Source organism: Globicephala melas, chromosome 20 (genome assembly GCF_963455315.2).
Source record: "Globicephala melas chromosome 20, mGloMel1.2, whole genome shotgun sequence".
NCBI lineage: Eukaryota > Metazoa > Chordata > Mammalia > Artiodactyla > Delphinidae > Globicephala > Globicephala melas.
Genome location: NC_083333.1, coordinates 10,596,550 through 10,610,146, shown reverse-complemented (window position 1 = coordinate 10,610,146; position 13,597 = coordinate 10,596,550). Strand labels below are relative to the sequence as shown.

Sequence of the window (13,597 nt, the reverse complement as noted above, 5' to 3'; positions counted from 1 at the left end):
TGTACACTTGTCCCAGCACCATTTGTTGAAACCAACTTACTGTAAATGTAAAGGTATATTTCTGGACTCTCAATTCTATTCATTGACCTATATGTGTATCCTTATGCCAATATCACGCTGTCCTGATTACCATAACTTCGTAAGTTTTGAAGCTGGGAAGTGTGGGTCCTCCTACTTTGTTCCTGTTTTTCAAGATTGTTTTCGCTATTCTAGATCATTTGCAATTCCATATGAATTTTAGGATCAACTTGTCAATTTTTGCAAAGAAGCCAGCTAGGATACTGATAGGAATTACACTGAATTTATATATCAATCTGGGGAGTATTGCCATCTAACAATATAAAGTTTTCTGATCCATGGGATCAGATGTTTTTGATCTTCCTGTTTATCTTTCTCAAAGATCACATGGGATGTTTTTCATTTATTTAGGGTCTTACTTCTTTAAACGTTTTATAGTTTTTTTTTTTAATGACTTAATTAATTAATTAATTGGCCACCCCATGCAGCATGCAGGATCTTAGTTCCCGGACCAGGGATCGAACCCGTGCCCCCTGCAGTGGAAGCACACAGTCCTAACCACTGGACTACCATGCCACGGAATTCCCTGTTTTGTAGTTTTAAGAGTGTGTTTTGCATTTCTTTTGTTAAATTCATTCCTAAGTATTTTATTCATTTTAATGCTATTGTAAATGGAATAGTTTTAATTTCTTTTTAGATTGTTCACTGCTAGTGCACCGAAATAGACCCAATACGTGTTTACTGATCTTGTATCCTGCAACCTCTCTGAACTCATTTATTAGTTTAAATAGTTTTTCAATGGGCCCCTATAATTAACTGTGTAAAAGATCGTGTCATTGGAGAATATAGTTTTACTTCTTCCTTTCTCATCTGGATACGTTTTATTTTCTTTCCTTGGCTAACTTCCCTGTCTAGAACCCCCATTATAATGTTGAATAGAAGTAGCTAGAACAGACATCCTTTTGTTCCTGATCTTAAGGGGAAAGTGTGGAAGGCAGAACTTGTATAACAATTAAATCAGACATTTAGCTGAAGACATTTCTAAGCAAAGTGTTGAAGATGTGGTCTGATTTCTTCTTGCTGATTACAGTATAATGTGAGGAAAATATAACTGAGGGAAGAACTGTTAAACAAAATGGAACAAGGACTTGATGATCTAGGAAATTCTCAGCCTATGTGGATGGCAAAAGATGCTAAAATTAAGAGTCACCTTCCGGAAACATGTTTTAGAGAAAAAGCCACTGGTGTGACTGTTCAGTCTTTTGCTAATACCTCAGAAAGATCAAAAGTTCAGAATATTCAGTCACACAAAAGGCTCTTTGACGAGATTAAGAGCATGACTTAGATCCTTCAGGTCTCAGCAGAAGCCAAAAATAGAAGTGTGATTATATAGGGAAGATAGTGGATGAAACTCTACTATAGTGTCATGATACACACAGGAGACCCAAAAAGTTCCTGAGAATTTTATACCCACAGAAATACCACTGGCTTGAACTGAAAGGGTCAGAGGATGAGAGAAGGCTATTCCACCCTCAAAATTCTATAGGCAGAAAACAGGCTAATAAAACTACTCAACTACAAACAAATACAATCTTTCCTGAAAAATGAAAGATTACTCAGAGGGCAGAGCTACAAGCCCAGAGGATCATCCCCAGGCCTTGAAACACAATGGAATTTAGATTTTTAAATTTCTTGGAACCTATGGTTCCTTTTTCCATTCCATTTTCTCCCCTTTTGAACTAGAGTATCTATAAGTGATAGCTATGCCTGCCCCACATTGTGTTCTGGGAGCAGACAACTGTTTTCTAGTTTCACAGGTCCACAGATAGAGAGTAATTTTGCCCCAGGGTATATTATACTTAGAGTCTAACTATAATTGATTTAAATGATTTAGATGATGACATTGCAGTACTTTTTTTTTTTTGCGGTACGCAGGCCCCTCACTGCTGCGGCCTCTCCCGTCGCGGAGCACAGGCTCCGGATGCGCAGGCTCAGCGGCCATGGCCCACGGGCCCAGCCGCTCCGCGGCATGTGGGATCTTCCCGGACCAGGGCACGAACCTGTGTCCCCTGCATCGGCAGGTGGACTCTCAACCACTGCGCCACGAGGGAAGCCCTACATTGCAGTACTTTTGAGCTCAGGACTTTTAGATGAGATTATGAACTTTTTGTGGCTATAGGGACGATGTATTTTGTCAGATGTGAACGTTTAGGGGCCCCAGGTGGAACGGAGTAGGCAAAACGATGGACTCCCCAAAGATGTCTGTGTTTTAATCCCTAGAACCGGGATAATATGCTAGACTACATGCTAAAGGGGAATAAAGATTGCAGATGGAACTAAAGTTGTCTATCAGGGCTTCCCTGGTGGCTCAGTGGTTAAGAATTTGCCTGCCAATGCAGGGGACACAGGTTCGAGTCCTGGTCCAGGAAGATCCCACATGCTGCAGAGCAACTAAGCCCGTGCGCCACAACTAATGAGCCTGCGCTCTAGAGCCTGCGGGCCACAGCTACTGAGCCTGCGTGCCACAACCACTAACACCTGTGCGCCTAGAGCCTGTGCTCTGCAATAAGAGAAGCCACCACAATGAGAAGCTCACACACCGCAACAAAGAGTAGCCCCCACTTGCCGCAACTAGAGAAAGCCCGTGCGCAGCAATAAAGACCCAACACAGCCAAAAATAAATTAATTATTAAATAAATTTTTAAAAAGTTGTCTATCAGATGTCTTTGAAATAGGAAGATTAGCCTGGATTATCTGGGTGGGCCCAGTGTTATCACAAATTTCCTTAAAACTGAAAGAGGAGAGGGGCTTCCCTGGTGGTCCAGTGGGTAAGACTCAATGCTCCCAATGCAGGGGGCCTGGGTTTGATCCCTGGTCGGGGAACTAGATCCCGCATGCATGCCGCAACTGAGAGTTCGCATGCTGCAACTAAAGATCCCGCATGCCACAAGGAAGATCCCACGTGCCTGCAACTAAGACCCGGCATAGCCAAAATAAATAAATATTTTAAAAAAAAAGTGAAAGAGGAAAGCAGAAAAGAAAGTCAGGGTTATACAAGGTGAGAAAGATTCAACTTTGTCCCACATAGCTGGCTTTGAAGATGGAGGAAGGGGACTAGAAGCAAAGGAAGGCAGAAGCTGGAAAAGGCTAGGAAATGGATTTTCCCTTAGAGCCTCCAGAAAGGAACACTGCTTTGTCTAGTGCGATCATTCTAGGACTTCAAACCTAGAGAACTATAAGATAATAGATTTGTGGTGTTTAAAGACACTAAGTTTGTAGTAATTTACTACAGCTGCAATATTCTAGTACAGAAAGCACTTGGTCTTTTTCTGTTAAGTGTAGTATTAGCTGTGAGTTTTTCATAGATACCCTTTTTCAGTCTGAGGAAGTTCTTTTCTATTACTAGTTTATTTAGTGTTTTTAACATGAAAGGCTGTTGGATTTCCCTAAATGCTTTTTCTGTATCTGTTGAGATGATCATATAGTTTTTGTCCTTTATTCTATTTTTTTTTGGTGGGGGGGTGGGGGTGGGGCGTGGCCCTGCCGTGCGGCTTGCAGGATCTTAGTTCCCGGCCCAGGGATTGAGAACCCGGGCCCCGGCAGTGAAAGTGCTGGAGTCCTAACCACTGGACTGCCAGGGAACTCCCCTTTGTTCTGTTGATGTGGTATAATATTGATATATCAATTGATATCTCAATGTTAAAGTAATCTCGCACCCCTTGGATAAATCCCACTTAGTAGTGGTGTATAATCCTTTTTATATGTTGCTGGGTTTGGTTTGCTAGTATTCTGTTGAGGATTTTTTACATCTATATTCATAAGAGATATTCGTCTCTAGTTTTCCTTTCTTGGATGTCCTTGTCTGGTTTTGGTATTGTGGTAATACTATCTTCATAGAGTGATCAGGGAAGTGTTTTCTATTTTTTGTAAGAGTTTATGAAGAATTGGTATTAATGCTTCAAATATGAAGCCATGTTGTCTGATTCAATCTCTTTACTTGTTATATATATGTCTATTCAAATTTTCTATCTGTTTTTGAGTCAGTTTTGGTAATTTGTGTCTTTCTAGGAATCTGTCCATTTCATCTGCGTTATCTAATTTGGCATACAATTGTTCTTGACATTCCCTTATAATCTTATTCTTGGTATATCTTTATAATCTTGTATTTCTGTAAGGTCAGCAGGAATATCCCCACTTTCATTTCTAATTAATTTGAGTCTTTTTTATTTCTTGGTCAGTTTACCTATAGGTTTGTCAATTTTGTTAATCTTTTCAAAGAACTATCTTTTGGTATCATTTATTTTCTCTGTAATTTTTCTGTTCCAAACTACTTTTTATAGAATCTGTGAAACATACTGAAAAGTGCAAAAACTCACCTGATCCAAGAAATCTGTGAAGTTTATGAATCCAAGTTAGCCCAACACTATGTACACCAGCTTCATGAGTACAGTGATATCTTGAGGGACACTTGGGATCTGCAAATGGAATCATTAATGATATAAAGGAAGCCATTAGAAAACAGAGTTCACCTGAGCAGGCTGCAAACATATCTGTTGATGGAAGTGATGCAAGGTCTACAGGACCTTCATACCGTGGCACTATGTCAGGGGTTTGGGAATTTAAAAATCTGACTTCAGTTTCCAAATACATTTTAAAAGTATAATAATTAACAAACACAATTCAAATACATTATTTTCTAAATATTAATACAGAGTTCACCAAACATTAACACTTGCTGTCAGGTAACTCACTTATGCCTTTCTGTCCTCCTCTGTGCATTTATTTACAGTTCTTCAAAATAAAATGGTAAGAAAGGCTGTAGTTCTGTAGGAAACCTATGCTTGCACGCATCTACTTACATGAAACTGCTGAAGCTACTGCACTCCTACAGCACAGGTACTAGAAAGACTTCAGCACAGCTGCTTAGTGAACAGTCTTGTCATAGATGGTAAGTCAGGTGTAAAACGTGAAGTTCTACTTGATAATGCTGACTTACAGATAATTGTTTAAGTTTTAGATAGAATTTTTGTATTTATATTTATACCAAGAATTATGAGCAGCTGTTACATAATTTTAATGAAAATTTCTGTATTTCCATGGAGTCCTAGTTATCAGTAGTAAGACTATTGTGAAACTAAAAGATGAACTCTTGAATACTTAATTTATAAATATTTATCTCTGCGACTCACGATTTTTAAAACATTAAACAACCAAAACAAGATACAGAAATAATGTCTATGCTAAAGCTGATTTAAGATGGCAACTGTCATCCATAAGCCCCTAAACCCAATTTTTCTTTTATCCAACAGCCTCACTTTCTTACTGCTGACTTTATAGTAAGTAAATATTGTAAAGTGAATATTATAGTATTTTCATCAGTTTTATATGTTGGGGTTCTGCATAACACCTCGGAAAATAGCATTATGCTATAAAAAGTTAAAAAAAACAAACTCCTGGCAATCTCCATGGTAATCATCTCTCTGAACAATAAAGTACTAAACAGTTTCTTTTCATTTGCCCACACCTGAGACTTAATTTAAGGCTCAAATCATCTCATTAGATCTCCCAGTGTTTAAAATAGCTTTTAAAAATGTGTCTGTGGTGCTGAAGTCAACAGAAAAACCTTAATATTGGGATGAGACAGAAATCTGTTATGAAAAAGGCAACATTAGTAACTGAAGTAGGAAATTTGCTAGACACCCCTGACAAGTTATATGGTAGCCATTCACTTATGTCATTAAAAATCTGGGTATGTTTCAGGTATTGTAATATGCCTTAAGTATAAATATGAATCAGTCAAAAATTTATTAGTTTCACATATGAAAATGTTATCTTTTTTTTTTTTTTTAATAAATTTATTTATTTATTTTTGGCTGTGTTGGGTCTTCGTTTCTGTGCGAGGGCTTTCTCTAGTTGCGGCAAGCGGGGGCCACTCTTCATCGCCATGCGCGGGCCGCTCACTGTCGCGGCCTCTCCCGTTGCCGAGCACAGGCTCCGGACACGCAGGCTCAGCGGCCATGGCTCACGGGCCTAGTTGCTCCGCGGCATGTGGGATCTTCCCAGACCAGGGCTCGAACCCGTGTCCCCTGCATTGGCAGGCAGATTCTCAACCACTGCGCCACCAGGGAAGCTCCTGAAAATGTTATCTCTTATTCAAAGAATCAAGATAAAAAAGCCTACAATTAAGATTTCCGAAAAACGTATGTATCTTTATAAGGAAACCAATTAGTTTATGTCACTTTACCTCACTAGGTCTCAATTTCCTCATATATAAAGCAAAGTTCTGAGACTTAATATTTAGACTATATCTGTCCAAACCCTGTTCAATTAGACATGCCCAATGAATCCTCTTTGCTGGTTTATTATATAAGGACTACTATGCCCTTAAATGTTCTGACTACACTTTAGTACAGAGTTGAAGCCATTATTACCAAACCCAGGCAAACTGGCTAATAGGACTGTAGGCAGATTAAGTCAGGCTGCTACAAGATTGAACTCCCTTTCTCTGGACTGGAGAGACGAAAACTATGAAAGGTACACCCAATTATTCCAGACTGAGTGAGCTTTTGTTCCTCATTCTTCACAGGGAGGAAGACTAGATCCTAGAGGAGACTGAGAAACTGTTGAGGGGCAAATAGGATTATAGGATTTTTATGTCAGAAGGGACCTTAGAGATCATCTGATGTTATCTCTATTATCTTTATGTGAGAAGTTGAATAAATGTCCGATACTACAGAGCCTATTAATGTTAGAGCTCTAACGAAAACCTAGGACACTCCAGACTCCTAGTTACAAACTCCTTCCACTGAGCCATGCTGAGTCTGGACAACACACAGAACACATTCTTTGATAGTCTCAGCAGTTTATCCAAGAGCGCCCTAGATGAACAGATATAAGTTGCCAGAAGGATCTGGTGCCAACCCAGGTAAGTTAAAGCAAAAGGAAAAAAGAAAAAAAGGAAACATTCAAATGGGCCTGGGTATAACAATATGTTCTAAAATGAAGAAAGATATTTTAAAGAGATACCTTAATACCAGTATAATTTTATTTTTAAAGTTATTTTAAAAGTTTATTAAAGTTTGCATACATTTAAGAATTTGAATCATGAAATCTCCTTTTGATTGGACCAGGAAAAAGTCACTATTATAAATCTGAGTGGATCCAGACTGAAGACCACTATCCTAAAACTTAGGGAATTTGCTTAGTCTTTCTTGGACCTACAGTGCAATGTTGTAACTGAAAGGCCAAAAGAACCCAGTCAACTTTTTAAAGGCTGGAACTACAGAAAAAATAAATTACACAGGAATACCCTGTGATAATCTTAGTACAAATATAATGAAATAAAAGAACTAATTTTAGTGAAAACTTTACCTCTGTGAAGTTTGATTGGACAAGAAAAGTCAGAATCAAAGGGCTCGTCCTCTCCAGATGCCAGTTTCAGGGCAAGCTCCAACTCCACACACTCAAACACATACAGAGAAGGAATGAGGTCTGCCCTGGAATCCCAGGACTTCTCTGACTGAAAAAAAAGCACTGTAATTTTAGTGTTTCATGTTGCTTTGAAAATGTACACAACTAAAAACAGAAGCAAAAAGCTGAATCAAATAGTGCTTTCAAACTCTTAATTCCACCCTCTATTCCAACAGTGCCTTGTTATTCTTAAAAGTGAAAAAAAGGCCTCTCTTCTTTTAGGAAGTTGTAAATAAACAAGTTTAGAGAAGAGCCAATTCAGTGATTCAAAGGTTCTTTATACCTATCACCAAAGGTGGCAATATAGAGTTCAGAAAGAAATATATAGGTCGCTGGACCAAGTAACCTGGGTGCATTTTAACTTCCTTCAATTTAAGTTTTTAAAGTGGGCTTCAATTACTTTTAAGTGTTAAGTAAGTTTTCAAAATACACATAAGTGCCAAATAGAAACTATAAAATTCCTCATATACGAAACATTCATAGTGGTCCAGGAACTATCCCTGGTGTTGGAGATACAAATATGCCCACAGCAGCCCGACTTACTGTTTGGTCGTCTTCTTCTTCCCCTTCCAGCACAACACAGTGATACAGCATTCCTGATTCAGTAGCAATCACTAAGATGTTGGGGACACATGGTAAGCAGAGTACAGCACACGCATCATAACCATAGTTATCTTCAGCTGCAGGATGCATGGGCAGTGGGCCTAACAGCTTTCCCACACTCCCAGGGCTAAAGAAAGAGTGAAAACATACTTGGAAAATGTTGATAGCAGACAACCATGCTCATCACTTAAGAACTTTTTTTGACTTTTCTTTCCCCAGCTATCATACACTAATTCAAAATATAGTATATTCCCAATGTCTCCACTTTTTCATTTTCCCACTCAATTCCCACCTCTTTGGTACTTCTCAACTGGACATAATTTTGCCCCCAAGGGGACACTGGCATGTGTCTGACGACATTTTTGGTTGCCACCACTGGGAGGAGGGGGAGAAGTTACTGGTGTCTAGAGGCCAGAGATGCTGCTAAACACTGCCCCACAGGGCAGGCCCCTACAACAAAGAATGATTCGGCTCAAAATGTCAATAGTGCACAGTTTGAAAGATCCTGCCCTAAATTTACTGTGGTTTATGCCTTCACCACTCCAGTAGAAGCTACTCTCTGGCAGAGGTCACCATTGCGATTCTAGTTGCTAAATGCAAAAAAGGCCCTTATCTCGAGCTGGTGCAGCATTTATAACTGGTTAACAATGATTGCTTCGTAATACCCTTAACATCTGTACATTCTTTCTCCTAGTTTTCTCTTCCTACCTCTCTGAACACACCTTTCTAATACCCTTTCCTAATTTCTGCCTCTTAAATATTTGCGCTTTCCCGGATTCCATTGTAAACCCTCTTCTCTTTTCAAAATACACACTTATATAAGAGCATATCAGGACTTCCCTGGTGGTGCAGTGGTTAAGAATCCACTTGCCAATGCAGGGGGCACGGGTTGGAGCCCTGGTCTGGGAAGATCCCACATGCCACAGAGCAAGCAACTAAGCCCATGCGCCACAACTACTGAGCCTGCGCTCTAGAGCCCGTGAGCCACAATTACTGAGGCCATGCGCCACAACTACTGAAGCCCGCGTGCCTAGAGCCCACGCTCCGCAACAAGAGAAGCCACTGCAATGAGAAGCCCGCGCACCACAACGAAGAGTAGCCCCCGCTCGCCACAACTAGAGAAAGCCCATGCACAGCAACGAAGACCCAACACATCCAAAAATAAATAAATAAATTTATTTTTTAAAAAAAGAGCCTATTAACTATGCCTGGTTTTAACCATTACCTGTATTCTGATGACTCCCAAAAACTTTTATTCTGAAGTGCAGCTTATCTTCAGACCCACTATTTAATTGGATTAGACAAATACACTTACTGAGTGCTGGATAACACCCCCAAGGAAGTAATGGTTTAGCTGGGGAAGCAGACATTTAACTAGAATTACTATAACATCTGTAACAATGCAAGGATTTACAGGGTACAAAGCAACACTGAAAGGTACAAAGCAAGTGAGATATGTAAGAAAGGTATCCAAAATAAGTAAGATCGGGCTTCCCTGGTGGCGCAGTGGTTGAGAGTCCGCCTGCCAATGCAGGGGACGCGGGTTCGTGCCCCGGTCTGGGAGGATCCCACATGCCACAGAGAGGCTGGGCCCGTGAGCCATGGCCGCTGAGCCTGCGCGTTCGGAGCCTGTGCTCCGCAACGGGAGAGGCCACAACAGTGAGAGGCCCACGTACCGCAAAAAGAAAAAAAAAAAAAAAAAAAATCAATGGGAACAGCATATTCTGGGAAGGGATGGTGAGCATTCCAAGCTAGGGAGCAGCATATATCCAGTTCTGGAGGAATGAAAGGCGAGGAATTGACAGGAAGGAAACTTAGCTTGGTATAATGGGAGGCGAAGTGCAAAGTCTAAGGCAACAGAACAGTAGCTGGGCTGGCTTTTGAAGCAGACAGTCTCATATGCCATGTTAACGTGCTCAGAGTCTCTCCGCTGGGTGACAGTGTGTCACTAGAGGTTTAAATCAAGAGTGATAGAGTTTCACTTTACTAAGATTAATCAGATGGTAGTGAGGAGGATGACAAAGAGGGGACCAAAACGGGATTCAAGGCAACTAGTTAAGAGAAGAATGATCCAGGCAGAAGATGATGAGGGTCTGAAGCAAGGACAGGGGAATAGAGAGATGGGTATATACATTCAAGAAATTTTCATGGTAAAATCAATAGAATTTTGGGACCAGACTGGACTTATGAGGATGTAGAAGATGACTTTCAGGTTGTGGGCTAAGGTTACTAGGTAGATAATGTGGGCAAATAAGGGCCAAGCAGTTTGGGGAGGAAGGGTAAGGGAGGGTAATAATGTTACCACAAAAGCCTCCCGAGAGAGACCATGTGTGAAAGGCAGAGAACATTTCTGTCCAGGAGAACAGGACTGACAGCGAATCCTCATCATTCTGCCATCTATAAAGCTCTTTCATCTTTCTTAATTATCTTTTTCATTTTGCATCCTCTCTTCTCTCTCCTGGGTTCACTTCCACTCCCATTTCTACCTAGTGAATCCTTCAGGTCCAAGCTTCTGTGTTACCATCTTCTGAGTCCTCCGAGACAGGCAGCCTAAGCACTTACTCTGTCCCACTCCCAGAGCACCCTGTGATGCCTTCAGCACATCACGTTGTACTACAGTTTTGGTTTGTCATAGGCCTTTCTGGTAGACAAGGAACCACATAGCAGGGACTCTGCCTTCAACCTTGTATTCCCATATTTTGCCACAGAGTGAGTCCTGAATAAATATCTGTTGATTTATAAATAAATAAATTACAATGTTCAGATTCGGGCCGTATGCCTCTCTAGTTACAAACTTTCCCAAAATTCTTATCCTCTATTGATTCTAACTCTCACCATAACAGATGATTCTTATTTCTTCATTTTACCTGTATTTTCTCTCTAGTCCTGTATTTCCAAATGTCCATGGAATATTTCCAAATTAGTTGCCCTTCCTGACCTCATTATTTCTGTTAATGGCTCACTCCCTTAACCAAACAGCAACAAAGTCTTATTGATCCTTCCTTTGTAGTATGTACTATGTTCATTTCTCCCTTGTATTACCACCCTAGTTCAAACTCTTACAGACCTTAAACTAAAATTTGGAAGTTACTTTAAAAGTCTCTCTGCTCCAGTCCCTTTCCTAACCAATTGTTTTATCCTTCTCCTGTTTAGAAACCATCACTGGATTCCTACTAACCTATTCCTACAGAAAAGACTCCACATCCCTTAACTAGGTATCTAACTCCACCACATTTTCCCTGGACAGGAGCTTCCAGCTTTATCATTAGACGCTCCCTACCTGAATCTTCTGCTCCAGCCCCAAGTGTCTAATCATTGGACCTTAAACAACATTTGCACTTGCCTGTTTTCATACTTGACTTCATGCTGCTCTTGTGACTAAAATGGTCTTACCCTTCCTTGATGCTTCATTTAATCCTGCTTTAAAGCCTTAAGTCTCATATGACATCAGTCCTTCTCTATGAAAATTTCCTTAACTTCTTCAGTCAGAATCATCTCTCCTTCCTCTGGGTTCTTATTATGCGCCACTAATGCAGTACGAGTCATTATCTTTCCATGGTTATGTATGTCTTTTCCCCACAACTGGGACATAAGATACCAGATAACCATGTCTAACCATCCCCATGGTGCCTTGTTCACATAAGATACATGATACAAATCTTCCTTGACTTACAGCGGGGTTACGTCCCAATAAACCCATTGTTAAGTTGACAATATTTTAAGTTGAAAATACATTTAATACAACTTACCTACCAAACATCATAGCTTAGCCTAGCTTACCTTAAATGTGCTCAGAACACTTACATTAGCCTACAGTTGGGCAAAATCATCTAACACAAAGCCTATTTTATAATAAAGTGTTGAATATCTCATGGAAGTTATTGAATACTGTACTGAAAGTGAAAAACAGAATGGCTGTAAGTATATCAGTTGTTTACCCTTGTGATCGTGTGGCTGACTGGAAGCTGTGCTAACTGCCCAGCATCACAAGACAGTATCAACTGAATATCACTAGCGCAGGAAAAGATCAAAATTAAAAATTTAAAGTACAGTTTCTACTGAATGCATACTGGTTTTGCACCATCGTAAAATCATAAGTCTGACTAAGTTGGGGACCATCTGTAAATACTTTTTTGATTGACTATCCTTTGTGAACACAAATCCAGTCTTATCTTAAGTGATTATCCACGAATTCTATAGAACTTACCCAAATAATACGAGGAAATGAAAAGTCAAATGATCTGTATCAACTTTCTCTTCAAAATATGCAAGCCAGCCTTGAAAGGCTGCAATACTTCCAGAAACTCAAAAACACGGACCCCAAGTGCAACCATGACAATCTATACTGGAGCACAAGCTGGGCTTTCATTTCAGGTGGGTTACCTCCTCAGCTTACCTGTGCAACAGACTAACATATGTAAGGAAAGTCTCCCCATTCTCATACAAGATGTACAGGGGGTAAGCCAATACTTCATCTTTGCCTTTTTGTCCAAATATGTTCTTCGGGACTGCTGACAACGGCCCAAAGTCAAATGCAACTGCTGTCTCTCCTAGAGATGCGGTGTAGGCCCTTCTGAAAAGAGATTTTAAAACCAACTGGTTGGAAACGAAAACAGAAATAAAATGTCCAATAACAGCAGGTGGGGATTGAATTTGTATTCAATGGAGTGATAAGACAAAAAATTGTGATAATGAAGAATGTTAAACAACATTGGAAAATTCTCATAAAATTCAATGAAAGTAGGCCATAAAATTATGTAAAGTTGAAATATACAATCACACAAACAGTAAAAATACACACATACAGACATGCATAAACACAGAAAAGAAACAGGAAGAAAACACATAAAGATATCAAGTTATCTCTAAGCAATAGGAGGCATTCAGTCCACGAATATCTACTAAATATTACTAAGCGCTCAGTGCCTGTGGTTCTGGGAAACATCAGTGACTTGAACAAAGGCCCCCCTCTAACGAGAGAGACGTCCACAGAGAAGCCAACCACATAACACAGAGCCAGAATATGACGTTATGAAGAAAAATAAAGCAGGGGAAGAGAGTACTGATGGAGGTGCTGCTTTAGGTGATCTGGGAAAGACTCTGATAAGGTGCTATTTGAGCAAAGATTTGAAAGAAGTAAGGGAGCGAGTCTGTGGTCACGTAGAGAAGGAGCAGTTCAGGCAGAAGGAAGGACACAGGCAAAGACCAAGGAGGGCGGTGGCAGGAGTGTCTGAGGAATGGCAAGGAGGCTGAGTGGCTGGAGCTCAGAGCCTGGGAGGACTGAGCTGGAGGGCTGCAGTCAGCAGGCAGAAATCAATGGAGTGCGGAGAGCAGGGAAGCAGAATGAGCTGATTTATACCGAAAAGTGGCACTCTGATTGCTATGCTGAGGACAGACTACAGGAAATTTTAAAATACTTCATTTTCTTCTTAATACTTTTCTTAGTTTTCCCAATTTTCCGCAACAAATTTACATTACCCTTATAATCAGGAAAGACAAATGATAA

General features: G+C 40.2%; 1 protein-coding gene across 2 annotated transcripts in view; it reads right to left on the bottom strand.

The window, feature by feature from the left end:
* Positions 1–13,597, bottom strand: part of NUP88 (nucleoporin 88) — a 32,924-nt gene that overhangs the window by 9,917 nt on the left and 9,410 nt on the right. For both annotated transcript variants that reach the window (XM_030861642.2, XM_060290446.1), the window contains exons 5-8: positions 12,488–12,664; positions 8,032–8,218; positions 7,390–7,537; positions 4,395–4,493 (exon numbers count right to left, since the gene is read on the bottom strand). In XM_030861642.2, the coding sequence (XP_030717502.1) occupies positions 4,395–4,493; positions 7,390–7,537; positions 8,032–8,218; positions 12,488–12,664 (611 nt within the window). The remainder of the gene's footprint in view (positions 1–4,394; positions 4,494–7,389; positions 7,538–8,031; positions 8,219–12,487; positions 12,665–13,597) is intronic.